The following is a 17,135-nucleotide window of genomic DNA, read 5'->3' on the forward strand; positions in this document are numbered from 1 at the left end:
TAGATTACAGCATCACAAATTGGTTGTTATATATTTATTTTTATACTTTGATTCTTTTTGTTATCTTGTGTATTTTATTTTATGCATGTAATTACATTATTTTGAAAAGGCTGTGCCAGATTGCCAAAGAGGGTCATGGTGTAAAAATGGTGAAAGACCTTTTAGAGGCTGAGACATGCTGTAGGAGGGCATCAGGGAAGACATGGAGGATGACACAGAGAGGAGGTTCTAAGACAACTGGTTGAGCATAAGACCTAAAAGAATGAAGACTTGTTTTGGAAAGGAGGGAGATACCATTTTGTTGCTGTTGCATGTTGTAGTGCATATGTTGAAGCTTAAATGAGAAAACAACCTCATGGTTGTTTTTCACAGCTAGAGGATATGTTTTTCACAGCTCTGTGGGTAGCTCTGGAAATCAAATAAGGCCCAGTAAGGCTAAAAGAGGGACATTAATAGAAGGAATTGGTTGTACAGGTGATGAAAGACCTAGGAATTCAAACAGGGAATGATGAGGCCACCTAGAGATTAGTTACATCAGGAAGCCACCAGCACCTCTAGGCCAGAGGACCAATGGGAGGAGATGATGTTACCAGAGTCCAGAAGTTGGAGCTGTCTGGTGGGAGGGAGAACCATGGTAGGGGCTGTTCAGTCAGGTTGGGATGTTGGAATGAAGGATAGGCAGCTGGAACCTGAAAAGAGATGCAGCTACTGCCAGAGACACTGCTGGAAGTAGAGTCATTTAACAATGGAGCATGGGAATTACAGTTCCTATGATATAATAGAGTAGAGCAAAAGAAGGGGGTTCAGAAATGGATCAAATGGACAAATAATTGACACTCCACACTTTTTGCTCTTCAGCATTCATTATCACTCTTCTGCTCATGTGTAACTCCCATGCAGTAATATCTTGTTCCTGCGTAATCTTGCAAGGCAACTCAAATATCCTCTATACAAAGATGCTCTCACCCACTCCACAATGGGAGACACAAAGCCTTATTAGTCCATCGTTTCTATCTCACAGATGATATGTATCCTCACCATCAGAATCTTACAATTTTGTGTCTCATGAATTAAATTGAGACCAATAGTACCAACATTCTTCATATAACGCCAGAGATGAGGAGCAAAGAAAAAAATCACTAATATATACATATAACAGATATGCAGAGCTACTGCAGTTCTTATTCTTAGAACTGGTCCTAGGGTTATAAGCTGATATTTTTGGGCCTCTCACTGCTGTGGCCTCTCCTGCTGCGGAGCACAGGCTCCGGACGCGCAGGCTCAGCGGCCATGGCTCATGGGCCCAGCCGCTCCGCGGCATGTGGGATCTTCCCGGATCGGGGCACGAACCCTTGTCCCCTGTGTCGGCAGGCGGACTCCCAACCACTGCGCCACCAGGGAAGCCCTATAAGCTGATATTTTTCACTTCACTTCTGTCACAACTGATTCCTGTTCCCCTTACCCTCTGCCAGCATTTTCCTTGGTGGAGTGACCGCATTTCATTCTTGAAAAGTTTGATTCCTTAATGGTGCCACCTCTATTGGATCTCTGTAGATATGGATATACTGAGAATCATACCGTTGAATCCCCAGGTTTCCATGGTCTCCTCTGCCTCACTATCCCCTTGGTAATCAGGATCGGTCACCCCAGCCAGTCTTGGTAATCAAGACTCTGGTAACATCATCTTTCTTTGCCTTTTGTTTCACTGGCACAAGGAGCCCAAAACTAGCCTAGAGGTAGTCTCAGCTTCTGATATAATGGATTTAAAAAAATGTTTTTTACTGTGGTAAAAAATATATAACATTTACAATTTTAACCATTTTAAGTGAACAATTCAGTTATATTTATATTCACACGCCAGTATCTATTTTCAAAAATTTTTATCATCCCATACAGAAACTGTACCTGTTAAGCAATAACTCCCCCATCATCCTTCCCCTATCCCCACCCCCTGCTAATCTCTAATCTACTTTATATTTCTATGCATTTGCATATTCTAGATAGATACCTTATATAAGTGGCACCGTAGAGTATTTGTCCTTTGTGTTTGTTTTGTTTCATTTGGCATGTTTCCAAAGTTAATCCATGTTGCAGTATGTATCAATGTGGGTCATTTTTGTGTCACCTGGTAGAAGTATTCACCCTTTGTAAATTAAGATCTCTTCTAAAATATCAAAGCCCAAAGTTGCATGTTTGGGTGGGTGGGGGGGAACCCGGTGAGTGGGTTGGTAGATGGTAAGGTTATTAGAGGCTGTGTTAATAGAGAGAGGCCGCTTCCACTTCCATCCTTTATTTCCTGGATCTGTGTATGCGGGATATAGTAAATGCTAGTCTCCAGTTCAGAGCTTGTACCTTGCGCATTGGGAAAGGCTCGGGGAAGTTTACAGTGTGTACTTGTGGTGGTGCCTCAAGGAGTCAGGGAGTCTGGGAACTGATGGGAGGGTATGACTTCATGTTTTAGAGACTTAAGTAAGGATTCTGCTCACCAGACTTGGAGTTTTTCTGTTTTTTTGTCAGTTTGGTTTTTTTGGTTTGTTTGTTTTTGTTGCTGTTGTTTAGACCAAATAATGCTTTAGAATCGCTTCTCCAATATGGTGGCCATTAGCCACATGTATCTTTTGAGCACTTGAAATGTGACTAGTCTGAATTAAGATGTGATACAAATACACACTGGATTTCATAAACTTGGTACAAAAAGGTGTAAAATATCTAAAAAAAGTAAAATAGCTCACTAATAATTTTTCATGTTGATTTTATGTTGAAATAAGGAATCTTGGATATATTGGGTTAAATGTTAAAATTAATTTCACATATTTATTTTTACTTTTCAAAATATTGCTACTAGAAAATTTAAAATTACACAAAATTTAAAATTTCTTGCCTTATATATCTACTGCATAGCACTGCTTTAGAAGACTGCCCATCTCTTTAATTCCCAGGTACACAAGGATCAATTAGATACCACCACAAATACCTGGAGGTCAAATGCTATGATTACTGTTGTGCTCCAGCCATCCATTATAGAAACTGTGCTCACCTTGTCTCTACTGGTTAATTGCTACCACTTGGCCTTTGCTACTCTGGAATTTCACCATTTTGATTGAGGTTGGCGAGTCCATCTCAATTATGACATATCCCACCATTATCTTTACCATCTACTATTATCTCTGGTATATAGAGGTTAGCTGCTAGAGCTTTCTAAGGGTGCTTTTGTTGGCCAGTGTATGTTAGAGCACTTTAATTAGGAAAATAATGTCCTTTGGGCTCTCAAAGAGGATGCAGTTGGCGAAAGGGGAGGTTTTGGTTTGCTCGTAAAAAAAGCACTCCCATCTTCTTTTATTTTATTTTATTTTTTAAATATTTATTTATTTATTTGGCTGCGCCGGGTCTTAATTGCGGCACACAGGATCTTCATTGCCACATGGGGGATCTTCACTGTGGCATGCGAAATCTTTTTTTAAATTAACTAATTAATTAATTAATTTTTATTTTTGGCTGTGCTGGGTCTTCATTGCTGTGTGCGGGCTTTCGCTAGTTGTGGTGAGCGGGGGCTACTCTTCGTTGCGGTGCGTGGGCTTCTCATTGTCGCGGCTTCTCTTGCTGCGGAGCTGGGCTCTAGGCACGCAGGCTTCAGTAGCTGTGGCACGTGGGCTCAGTAGTTGTGGCTCGTGGGCTCTAGAGCTCAGACTCAGTAGTTGTGGCTCACGGGCTTAGTTGCTTTGCGGCATATGGGATCTTCCTGGGCCAGGGCTCGAACCCGTGTCCCCTGCATTGGCAGGTGGATTCTTAACCACTGCGCCACCAGGGAAACCCCCATGAGGGATCTTTAGTTGCGGCATGTGAGCTCTTTTAGTTGCAGCATGTGGGATCTAGTTCCCTGACCAGGGATTGAACCCAGGCCCCTTGCATTGGGAGCGTAGAGTCTTAGCCACTGGACCACAAGGGAAGCCACCACTCCCATCTTCTTAAGTCTGCATATTATATCAGGAAAGTACCGGCATTTTGACTTTATTAAGTGATGCAGGCTGATGTTGAATTCAATTTACAGTCACCCATTCCGAGCAAACTGTTACAGCTAGCTTATTAAATCCAAATCAAGCCTATATATGTTCTGCGGGTTCCTTCTATTACAAGATTAGCAAGATTTGGCAGTCCTTTTGCTATAGATGCTATCTTCTCCCAGAGAAGACTGCATTTCTCCCCTTGTGGCTTACTGAGGTCTGAGTCTATCGATGGCAACAAAGAGGTGAATGTGGTTCTTGCACATCTTGTTGCAAGACAGCTATTTCAGTTGTGGTCCTCACTAAGTCTTAAAGCAAGGGAAGGTCAAGTAGCTCAGACAGGGAGAAGAGGCTGCTGTTGTTGGGAGAAGGGGTGTTCAGAGGAGATTGGAAGTTTACAGTTTTCAGGATTGTCTAATTCCAAAAGTCCTCATCCATCGCCTTCCTTTCTACCTAATGCCCAGCTGATATATACCATCTTAATATTAGAAACTTGTTGAGGCTCTTTATTCAACTTGTATTTTAATTCTGCATTCCCCATAATTAGATTTTCCATCTGGTCTTTAGCCTTGTCTGCCATGGGGCTATGAGAAATAAGAGATTCTTTAAAGTCAACATAGAAACTCTCTGGCTTTCTGACTGTCTTGAGCTGAGATTCTAGAACCCTGGGATTACCTTTTCATTTTTGTAAATTCTCTAGCATAGTTAGATTTAGCCTTCCCATGCCATGGGTCTTGTAGTAAACAAAACTGCCATGTTGGTCAAGTGCAGTTGCTACTTCATTTCCCAAAGGCTTGAACTCAACTGGCACTTTATTTTAAACAATTGCACATGATAATGTAAATAATTGTGATCCCACTGGAGGCCATGGATCACTGCAAAAGTATCTCATTTCTACCTGCAAAAAGGTCTTCATTGTATTTAGGCTCATATAGGTTTACCACAAAATATCAGAAACCCATCTTGAGGCTATTTCTGATACCAAGAGTAATATCATTTGGTGTCCAAGTGGAATTGATTATACAAGTACCAGAAGAGGTAAAAAGACAAATAGGGGATGTTAAGGTAACCCAGAGGGTAGCAACATTAGGAAGTTGCTTTCATTCCTAAGGTTGAAAAAAGCTAGCTATCCAGAAGGATTTGCAGCCACAGGGAAGACAGATGCTGCTCAGGGTAGATCTAGAGAGGGACAAATACCCTGGCTTCTCCTTTCCTGTCCTCACATATACCACAAATGCCTCTCATTGATCCAAACTCCCAAGAAGCCAGTGGGCAGGGAAGTCTGGCACATGTAGTTCCTAGAATATGGAGTAGAGCTGGAGAAGGATGGGGGAGGGGGTGTCTGAGGGCAAACAGGTAAATGACTGGCACAACTGGGAATGCCCAAATGTTACCAACTTTATTCCTGGGCAGGGAGGGATGGCGTGATTCTGAAATAAATGGAGTTATCTTGAAGATGTAATAAAGGTTTTATGTTTTTTTCCATTAACTTATTGAAAGATATTTGTAAATTCTTATTTTGTGAGTATAAGTGTGCTGAAGACATTTACTTTTCTAACATTTATAAAAATGGAAATTTTTTTTTTATATATGTTAAAAAGAGTGTAACTCCTGCTGCACTCTACATATTAACTGCTACTTAACGGTAATTTCTGATGTTGCCCTTTAGAAATCCTTTTTGTCTTTTCTTATATGGTAATTGGACCATCTATTTCTAGCCTGATATAGTAGCTTGATGCTTTCCTGTATGATATCTTCCTAGCATTCTCTCTCATCCATCATTTCTTTCTCTCCCTCCAGCAAGAAGTAATTTTGCTTTTCTTTGAACTATCATAACATTTTTACCTCTTTCATAAAACTAATCCCTTATGACTTTCTATAGCATTTCATTACTTGAGATCAGGGGCTCTATAATGTTTGTTTTTATATCTTTCACTGTACTTGACATGTAGCAAGTATTTAATATCATTTAATGAATCATTGATTAGATCATAGAATTTCGGAGTGGGAAGGGACTTTATAAATCATCTGGTTCTAACTCTCTGACCTGTCTCCTGTCACACTACTTCATGGAAGGATATTAGATAAATTAAATCTAGTTATTAACTATCTGGTTATCTAAATAGTAGATAAATTAGATATTCGTTCATTAAAATCCCTGTAAAACAGGCACTTTTATTACTTTATGCTCTATGAGTAATGTCATAATCCAGATAAATAATATAGACAATATTTACCAAAATTTGATACTATTTGCTGCTTTTTTTAAGGCATTTTATTTTATTTTTTTTAGTTTATTTTTTTGGCTGCACTGTGTGGCATGTGGGACATTAGCTCCCTGACCAGGGTTCGAACCTGTGCCCCCTGCATTGGGAGTGCGGAGTCTTAACCACTGGACTGCCAGGGAAGTTCACCATTTGCTTCTTGATTTCAATTAGGGTTTAGGAGTAGAGGAGAGAATGAATTTTTTTTTTTTTTTTCCGGTATGTGGGCCTCTCACTGTTGTGGCCTCTCCCGTTTGCGGAACACAGGGTCCGGACGCGCAGGCTCAGCGGCTATGGCCCACGGGCCCAGCCGTTCTGCGGCATGTGGGATCTTTCCGGACCGGAGCACGAACCCATGTTCCCTGCCTCGGCAGGCGGACTCTCAACCACTGCGCCACAAGGGAAGCCCAAGAATGAATTTTTAAGTTCTTACTGTATGTCATGCATTTTTTTCACTTCTTAGGTATGACTTTTTCTGATTAAAACCTGTGATTTCTCTTTACTTTTAATAAGACGTGCATATAAGAATTAAAAAAATTTTTTCTCTAGTGGATTCTCTAAAATAAGAAAATTAATGAATGTTGTTTGCTGAGTAAGGCTAGTGCTTCTTTTCCAGTCTTTTATAAAGTATAAATGTGTAAATTCTTGTCTTATAAATATTATAGAAACAAATTTCTCTAAGAAAATGTTTGAGTGCATGATCTCATAATCTTGGAGACATATTTTTATATTGGTTCATGATATCAGAAGTCTGTTTTTAGCTGGCAAGCTACGAGAGCCAGATTGCCAAGCTACGATCCGAGGTTGAAAAAGGAGAGGCATTGCGACAAAGTCTGGAATATGACCTGGCTGTTGCTAGAAAGGAAGCTGGACTCGGAAGGCGGGCTGCTGAAGAAAGATTAGCGGAGGCACATAGGATCCAAGAAAAACTCTGTGGTAAAACTATTTCTATTTCTTTCCATGTTTGTAACGTCATTGTATATCATTGCTCCCTGTTGTGTATGCATTCCATATAGGATCAGAGGTAGGGTTTTGATTTCTTTGACTGGCCTTTGATGGACAGACTTTGCTGTGTGTGTATGTCTTCTGGCAATTATGTGAACATTCATTTACTTTACCTTACATTATTTTTTTTGTACAAGTATAGAAAAATGGTTTGAAAATTCTGTTAATCACTTTTTAGAGCACTTGTTTCATGAATAATCAGCAGAATCATATAGAGATTTTAAAAAAATTCATAGGCCTCCTATCACATGTAATCTGAAACAGAATCTCTAGCTTGAGAAAATCTGTATGTTCAAGAAGCACTGCAGGTGATTTGTTGATTAGCTAGGTTTAGGAACCACAGAGTATAATATATATAAAGAAGTGTGCCTAGAAAAGTGTATGACTTGTAACCAGCACCTGGGTCATGAAATGGAAAATTACCAGAAGTCCTCCACATAGATAACTGCTATCCTGATTTTTAATAGCAATAATTAATTTTGCCTCTTTTTCGTACTTTATATGAAAGGAATCATATAGTATGTACTCTTTTGTATCTGGCTTCTTTTCTTCAACTTTGTGCTTGTGAGTTCATTCCTATTGTCATATGAACTTCATATTGATGTTTAGTATTATATAGTGTGAACATACCACACTTATATTCATCCATTTCTATTGGTAGTGGGTAGTGTCTGTTTTTTGTTTATTAAGAATAGTGTTGCCCTGAACATTCTTACACTCAGCAGGTTTTAATGAAGAGAACACTGAACGTGAATTCTGAAGATTTAGATTTAGGTCCTGATTCTGCCACTTACTGATACTTGAACCTAGGTTGTTTTAAGGATGAAATGAGAAAATAAAAGTGCTTTGTTAACTGCATGGGGCCAAGAGAATGTCCCGTTATAATATTATAAAGGTTACAATCCCTAGTCTTGGCCTGGCCATTGGTCAAAAATACTTTTGATTACCTTTGGCATTTAATTACTAAACTACTATCTGGAACTTAGGATTATAAGACTTGAAAGGCACTAGATGTACAAGTTAATGACTTTTATTTAATTATGAGGAAGTTGAAGTCCAGGGAAGATGGGAAGTTACTTGCCCAAAGTCAAATGATTTCAAGACACTTTACAGAGGAACATAGAAGAATGGCCGTTAATCATATGAAAAATGCTTACCTTCATTTGTCATCAGAGAAATGCAAACTAAAACTACAGTGACTGTCACTGCATACCCATCTGATGGCTCTCATTGAAAGGACTGTCAATACCAAATGTTAGTTAGGTTGTAGAGGAACTGGAACTCTTATACTTTGTTAGTGAGAAAGTGAAATGGTACAAATACTTTGGAAAAAAACTTGGCAATTTCTTTTAAAATAAACATATATTTATCCAGTGACCCAGAAGTTTCACTCTTTGGTAGTTTCTCTGAGAAACATTTGTCCACAAAAGACTTGTATAAGAATTTCATAGCAGCTCTATTCATGGCAGCCCCAAATTGGAGAGAAACCCCAAATGTCCATTGACAGAAGAATGAAGAAACAATTTTTGTATATTCACTCAATGAAATATTACTAAGCAATAAAAATGAACCAAACTACTGATACATTCAATAACATGAGTGAATCTCAAAAACATTATGCTGAGTGAAACTTTACACAGAAGAGGACTTCCTGTATGATTCCATTATATGAAATTCTAGGACAGAAAAAACTAGTCGTTGGTGAAAAAAAAATCAGAACCGCGGTTACCTCTAGGATGGGTTGGCAGTGAGGACTAACTAGGAAAAGTAGGGGGAAACTTTTCTGATTGAAGGAAATTTTCTGTATTTTGATAGGGGTTTTGGTTACATGAGTGTATGCATTTGTCAAGTCTCTTTGAATGGAGCACTTAAGATTTGTCCATTTCACTATATGTAAATTTTACCTGCAAAAAAAATTGAATTCTATATTATTGATATGAATGCTTAATTATTCAGCAGTGAAATGTACTTTTATTTGCAACTTGTTTTGAAATGCATAAAAAAGTATGGTCTGATGGATGAAATAAATGAGTGGATGCATGGATAGATGGATGAATGTGTGGTAAAGAAAATACATACGGCAAAATGTTAACAATCATAGAGTCTAGTCTGGGCTTTACAGGTGTTCATTTTACAATACTTTAAACTTTATATGTATGATAAAATATTGAGGGTAGAATAAAAAACAGCCTGATGGAGTTATGGGATATTAAAAGAGATAATCTCATAATGATTGAGAGAGGAGACAAGATAACAGAGAAAATTTTCGAAGCTGGAAAATGAATGGATGAGGGATAACTGACTTAGCAGACCTGAGACATCAGAATCCTAAGCCAGGGGTTGGGAAAGCTGGCACACAACTTGCTAGATAATCAAAGGCTTATGAACTGGAAGCACCAGCTACCTTTGGAATTAGGAATTGGAATAGCAGAAGTAAAGTAAAGAGGGTTAGATGAAATTTGTTTGCTCTAGAGGCACTTAGGTTCTTAGATCCCCTTCCCAAGAGTATGATATTCTGGGATTGCTCCCACTTCCTAGTGTAATTCGGGGGGCTTAATATCTGGAGATGATAAAATACAGGGTCTCCAGACTGGCAAAAACAGGAAGATAACATACTCAATGTTAAATATTGAGGAACTATTCCTTCCAGCTTCCTTTTTTCTGTTGAGTTTCCCAAAAGCTAGCACTGAGATTTCTACACTTCACGTGGGAGCTTGGAAAACTCTTCCATGGGTCATCTGACCAAGCCAAGAGGAAAAACCTAATGATGCTGATGTTGGGGATTTCCTAATAAATGGCCTACTTTTATCAGACCACAGTTATCAAGTTTCATCCTGAAGCTCAGAATCTAGGTAGTGGTTATGTGGATGTATAAAAGGTATGTCACCCTTATAGTTACACTTAATTGGGAGCAGGCAGCCAAGAATTAGCAGATACTCGTGGAAAGCCTCTAAAATGGAGAGAAAAAAATAATTTGGAAGAATCAGAAACTCTGCAAGGAGAAGATTTAACAAATAAGCATTATTAATATCCTCAGAGCTGAAAAAGAATATATTCCATCCATGATGCAAGAACCAGGTGGTATAAAAAAAAGAAAACTCTTAGAAATTAAAAATGTGAAATCAGGTGCTCGCTTCGGCAGCACATATACTAAAATTGGAACGATACAGAGAAGATTAGCATGGCCCCTGCGCAAGCATGATACGCAAATTCGTGAAGCGTTCCATATTTTTGGAAACAACCTAAGTGTCCATCATCGGATGAATGGATAAAGAAGATGTGGCACATATATACAGTGGAATATTACTCAGCCATAAAAAGAAACAAAATTGAGCTATTTGTAATGAGGTGGATGGACCTAGAGTCTGTCATACAGTGTGAGGTAAGTCAGAAAGAGAAAGACAAATACCGTATGCTAACACATATATATAGAATTTAAGAAATAAAAATATCATGAAGAACCTAGGGATAAGATAGGAATAAAGACACAGACCTACTAGAGAATGGACTTGAGGATATGGGGAGGGGGAAGGGTAAGCTGTGACAAAGTGGGAGAGTGGCATGGACATATATACACTACCAAACGTAAAATAGATAGCTAGTGGGAAGCAGCCACATAGCACAGGGAGATCAGCTCGGTGCTTTGTGACCACCTAGAAGGGTGGGATAGGGAGGGTGGGAGGGACAGAGACGCAAGAGGGAAGAGATATGGGAACATATGTATGTGTATAACTGATTCACTTTGTTATAAAGCAGAAACTAACACACCATTGTAAAGCAATTATACTCCAATAAAGATGTAAAAAATATGTGAAATCAGAAATGAAAAATATCAGTAGAAGCATTGGAAGATGAAGATGGAAGAAATATCCCAAAATTAGATTAAAAAAGGCAAAGGTGGAAAAATAGGAGAGAAAAGGCAAGAAACTTTGAGGGCCAATCTGAATAATAGGTAATATTGAAAGAAAGAGATAAGAGAGAAAACAGAGAGGGATAAATGATTAATGAAATTACTTAAAAAAAATCTCAGAGCTGAAGGATATGAGTTGCCAGATTGAAAGGGTCCACAGAATATTCACCACAGTGGAAAAAAATAGACCCATGTGAAGGCATAGCATTATGAAATTCCAGAAAAATAGAGACCAAAAAAAGATCCTAAAGCTTTCAAAGAGAAAAGGAAAGGAAAGGAAAGAAAAATAAACCAGATGCAAAGGAACAGGAATCAAAATGGCCTCAAACTTTTTACCTGCAATACAGGATACTAAACCATACAATAATGTCTTGTAGAGAGAGTAACTGGATGGGAGGGAGACTTTTTGTACCTTTGATAATAACTTGTATTTTGAACATATGATCCATTCAAAACACAAATATAATTTAAAAATAATACTACTAACTGGCTTTTTTTTTTTGGTTTGTTTAACAAGTATGTTTGTACATATTTCCTCATTTTTATCTTTATAACAACTTTATTCCCACTGAGGGTTAGAGAGTCAGGGAGGTTTAATCAGGTGATAGGTGATGGAGCCAGACCTGGAAGCCTTTCATCACTTCTTTCTAGGTGCTGAGGCAAACAGCAGCCATAGTGAGTTGGGAAGTGATGGTTATTGTTGAGGTAATACTAGGATGAGAGGTGAATCGAGCCTAACTTTGGGGGAGTAAAGAGCTATAGTTCTAGGGTTCCCAACCTCAATTTTGTGACAGTATCAAGTGTAAGATATGCCACAACTAACTTGTTGCCAAGTCAAAAATCAAAATTTGTAATCTATCAAGTCTTTTTAAAAAGTAGCCCTATTATATGTCACACTTAAAAAATTTTTATTTTCTTGAATAGGAGAAAAAGCATTTGAGTTGCAGCTGGTGCATCTAAACTTGGGTGTGCCTCTAGGAATATGTCATAACAATTTCACAGCAAAATCACCTCTGTCTGGAGGGGAAGAAGAGATTGAGAAATTGTAGAATAGATTGGTTTTGGGACAGGAACTTTTCAAGAGTTCACTGGTATGAAGTGGTTAAATGTTTTGTCTTAATATCATGCTGTAATTGAAATCAGCTCCAATGCCTAGGTTTCTGAACTCCTACGGTTTTAATTTATGGTTGTAAATGTACCTATTATTCTTTTATATTTTTAATAGCTCAGAATGCAGAACTTCAGGGAAAGGCAAGTGGGATGGAGAAAGCATTCCAGACTTCCCAGCAGAAATGGAAAGAAGAATGCAGAAGATTTGAATGTGATTTGGAGGAAAGAGACAATATAATTCAAAACTGTGATCAAAAATATGATTTACTTATGAAAGAAAAAAGCAGACTAGAGAAAACTGTACAGGTAAAATATTTTATGAAGGAATTTTTTTATATTTAATATTCATTATATGTATTATACATTATTTGAAGTTATTTTTGGAAAGGAAAATACCAGAAAGCAAGAAAATCTAATTTCTTCCCCCCCCCGCCCAACTCCCTTCCTTTCTCCCTCTCTTCTTTCCTTTTTAGGGGCATTTTTGCAGGTCTATTTTTTATATGCTTTAGCAATATATTAATATATATATTGTTTCTTTTGTGAAAAACAGTTTGAGATCTCTGATCAAAAAAAAAACCAACTCACTTATATGGGAATACTGTAAGAAGATAAGAACCCACAACCCTTTTGGTCCAGCAACATGAAAATTTGTAATTTTAAAAATGTGGGCCCCAGATTTTGACCTGAATATGCAATAAATATAGAAAAATTTTTATGTATCTGATGTAAACTTCATTATCTGTGTAGGGTACATTCTATATAGGCACAGTATATAAATATTTGATGACCTTTTATTGAAATTATTGTGAGCTATTTATTCTCCCATTTTTTGTTCCTTTTTAGTCTCTAAAGTAAAAGTATGGTTTAATGTTGAAGTTGCCACCCACTTAAAAGATAGATTTTGAATTGTCTGTATTTGCCACTTTTTGGAAGTACCAATTTAAATTTAAAAATACATGATAGGGCTTCCCTGGTGGTGCAGTGGTCAAGAATCTGCCTGCCAATGCAGGGGACACAGGTTCGAGCCCTGGTCCAGGAAGATGCTGCGGAGCAACTAAGCCCGTGTGCCACAACTACTGAGACTGTGCTCTAGAGCCTGTGAGCCACAACTACTGAAGCCCGTGCTGCGCCTAGAGCCCTTGCTCCGCAATAAGAGAAGCCACCGCAGTGAGAAGCCTGCGCACCACAACTAAGAGTAGCCCCTGCTCGCTGCAACTAGAGAGAGCCCGTGTGCAGCAACAAAGACCCAACTCAGCCAAAAATAAATAAATAAATAAATAAAATTACATGATAAAAATGCTCTACATTTACCACTGGTGTAAATGGCTTTTCAGAATATTGGAAATAAATCTTCACTAAAAATAATTTTACAAAAACATTTGTTAAATGTAAAAGTTTCAGCACAAAGGTTCCCTGACCTTGTCAGCATATCTCCTTTTGATTTCCTGCATGTCAACAGTCACAGTTTTCTCTTCTCTTTATTGTAATATTCCTAGACCTTGGAACAGTGCCTGGCATATACAAGGGCTCCATTAGTATTTGAATGGGGGGAGTTTAGGTGGCACCTGGAACTACAAGTCCCTGAACTGCTTTGTATAAACTTCTCCACATGAAATGTCTAGAGCTATGGGGAAAGAGGGTAATGGTGGCAGCAATCCTTATAGTCAATCAGCCTGCATCTCAAGATCTCTTTTATAGATCTTGATGTGATCTTCATCACCTGTTTGGTAGGAGAACTTTGCTTTGATTTTATACAATTGGCTTTGAACTAATCTGCACAGAGACCTTTGGGGATGAAGAGGAGTCACTCTTTTGCCCTAAGGGGAAAAAACCTCAAGGCTCCTCCTGTTGCCTTTCCATTAGTGAAAGTTGGGAGGGCAGTCTTTATTATGCAGAACCACGCTACAGTTTATAAGGACACAGGAGGCTTTCCCTCTGTCTCATATAAACCACAGAATCTTTCTCCTTGTGTTAATGCAGACTTAGTTTAAAACCCTATAGTTTAGAAGATTGGGCTTCTTGGGAAACCTGCATTTTATACTTCTGAGATTTTGAACCAGATTAGATCTTGTAAATGTAGTACAACTCGGAAAACCCCAGAAGAAAAACCTCTTGCAAATATTGTTTATCTGTAGAACTAGAAATTAGTTAATAGTCTAAACCTAAAAAAATTTTTTTGACTTTTCAAATTTTTAACATTCTAGAGTTTCCTTATACTGATTTGTTGCACAAAACTCCTCCTTCTCCCCTTTGGTAAATACAGTGTTCTTTGTCAGATTTATATATAAATTATCAGGGATAATCCAAATAGTATTTCTATAGCTAATTAGAGCTTTCCGTATTATCTCCTTTACATATAGATTACATATTTGCCAAACAATCTGCTTTGTTTTGTCTCTATCATATGATGCATTTTGTTCAATCCCCAGCAGTTAAATTTTTTGGAAAAATTGGGTTAAATATCTATATCTATTTATATCTATCTATCTGTCTATCTATATATATATATATGAAATGTTGCTTAAATTAAATGGGTAACCATAGTTTCTTATTCACATATACATTGTGATGACCAAAATATAATTATTCTATTAATTAATGATTTTAACATAAATTATAATGAGTTTTAACAGTCTGTATAGGTAAGGAGAGCCCTATGTATATTTAAATTGTGGATGAAGGAAGAAAGATAGCTTTTATTGATCTAATACTAAAACAAGATTTTATTCACGTAAAGGAAACGTTGGAAAAACATCAGCAGGAGAAGAATGAGATGGAGTCTCATATCAGGGAGACAGCATTGGAGGAATTTAGATTACAAGCAGAACAATGGGAAGCAGAAAGAAGAGAGTTACAATTTATAGTACAGGTATTTTAAAAATAATAATAAATATGTCATTTTAATGCTTATGAAATTAAAAATTACCTTAGTGTGATAATTGACTCGCTTACTCAAGGAAAAAATAATTCCTAGTCTTTGCTCTCTGGAAGGCCATGTTTCATTTGTAGTTACATGACAATATGGGCAACTGTTTCCAAAAGATACTATTAGAATTGGGTGACTTCTGCATAAATTATTTGATTTTTAAAGGACACCTATACATTTGGCATTTAGTTTTCCAGTTTAAAATATGAGACTGTTAGCAGCCTTTAACAACATAAAGAAATAGAATAATCAGATTTTGGTATTAGAGGATGCTTATAAATCATATAATATAGTGATTTTTTTGGAACTCTTTTTAAGAAGTGCAAATTCTTAATCATGTTCTTTTAACCTCTTCCCCGCAAAATCACAGAATCCCCCAGGCTTCGAGTAGTCCAATTTGAAAATCACTGATTACATCTAATCCCCATTATAGATGAGCAGATGGCAATCTGTGATTTACTCACACCATAGACTGAGTGATTAGTGTGGGAAAAGACTACAAGTCTCCAGATTTTTACTCCTGTTCACTTTGCATTCTTTCAGGAGATTATATGTAAATTATTTTGAAGGAGAGGTAGGAGAAATGAAAACTGTTCATTCACTAACCAACTAATTTAAAATTTCAAATAAATTTCCATCATTTCTTCTCTTATTTATTCTGTGGTAAGACAACATTTTTTCTACACAAAATGACAAATTGAAATATAGTCTTTATATAGATGTCAAAGAGATGCATTCTTTACAGAATGAAAAATACCCATCTAAAATAAATTTTAGAGTTGCTTTGTGTTACGAACAATTTTGTGAGATGAAGGCGGCCCAAAACCTGCAGAGAATAGAAAGCACCTTATTTCTTTAAGAGTGAAAGCTGGCAGTAAACAGTGGAAATACTGAATTTGTTGTATATGTAAGTGTTCAGAATACCAACAAAATCATATCTTTACCAAACCTTTGGTCCTTGGGCAATCCTTTTCTTCCCAGTCTCTCCCTCTGTGGAATTTGGAAAGACAGTCACTCTCTAGACCTCTTAGTATTTTTTTATTTTATTTTATGTTATTTTATTTGTTTTTGAGATTTTATAAAGGCTTTATTTGTCATACATGCGCCAACCACTGGAAATAAATTAAGCAGAGGTAATGGTAAATATATTTTCAGATTTTCTTATGATATAAAGCTAATTATACTCTTTATTAGTAGACTTGAACTCTCTAAGGCCATGACTTCAAATTTGTCTAACATGAATAACTTATGCTTTATTAGTAACCCCATTTATTATTTGCTTCTTTAACTTTTTATTTTATATTGGAGTATAGTTGATTAACAATGTTGTGTTAGTTTCAGGTATACAACAAAGTCTGTGAGTCTGTCTCTCTTCCGTAAATAAGTTCATTTCTATCTTTTTAAAAAAAAATTCCACACATAAGCGATATCACACACGATATTTCTCTTTTTCTGTCTGACTTACTTCACTCAGTATGACAGTCTCTAGGTCCATCCATGTTGCTGCAAAGTTCTTTCCAAGTTTCATTCTTTTTAATGGCTGAGTAATATTCCATTGTATATATGTACCACATCTTCTTTATCCATTCTTTCATTGATGGACATTTATTTATGTTGCTCCCATGTCTTGGCTATTGTAAACAGCACTGCAGTGAACACTGGGGTGCATGAATCCTTTCGGACCATGTTTTTCTCCCAGTATATGCCCAGGAGTGGGATTGTAGGATCATATGATAGCTCTGTTTTTAGCTCCTGTTATTTTTAGAGTCTGCTTGTAATTTGTATAGTTAGTTCTCTCATTCATTCAGTCACTCGTTCATTTATTCATTCCCTAAGTACTTTCTGAGTTCCTACTGTGGGTCCTGAAGATATAAAATTGATTAAGATATGATTTCTGTCCTAAAAGATATCTCAACATG

General features: G+C 37.2%; 1 protein-coding gene and 1 non-coding gene across 11 annotated transcripts in view; both read left to right on the plus strand.

Moving 5' to 3' along the window:
* The window catches only part of CCDC171 (coiled-coil domain containing 171), a 358,867-nt gene that overhangs the window by 28,360 nt on the left and 313,372 nt on the right, over window positions 1-17,135 (plus strand). For 8 of the 10 annotated variants that reach the window (XM_067744432.1, XM_067744430.1, XM_067744438.1 and 5 more), the window contains 3 exons: window positions 7,027-7,201; window positions 12,406-12,596; window positions 15,028-15,159. In XM_067744432.1, the coding sequence (XP_067600533.1) occupies window positions 7,027-7,201; window positions 12,406-12,596; window positions 15,028-15,159 (498 nt within the window). The remainder of the gene's footprint in view (window positions 1-7,026; window positions 7,202-12,405; window positions 12,597-15,027; window positions 15,160-17,135) is intronic. The other 2 variants (XM_067744435.1, XM_067744439.1) reach the window with 1 other exon arrangement.
* On the plus strand, window positions 10,397-10,503 carry LOC137228471 (U6 spliceosomal RNA). Its single transcript, XR_010945262.1, has one exon. It is a non-coding gene; the product is annotated as a U6 spliceosomal RNA (small nuclear RNA).

Source organism: Pseudorca crassidens, chromosome 7 (genome assembly GCF_039906515.1).
Source record: "Pseudorca crassidens isolate mPseCra1 chromosome 7, mPseCra1.hap1, whole genome shotgun sequence".
NCBI classification, from domain to species: Eukaryota; Metazoa; Chordata; class Mammalia; order Artiodactyla; family Delphinidae; genus Pseudorca; species Pseudorca crassidens.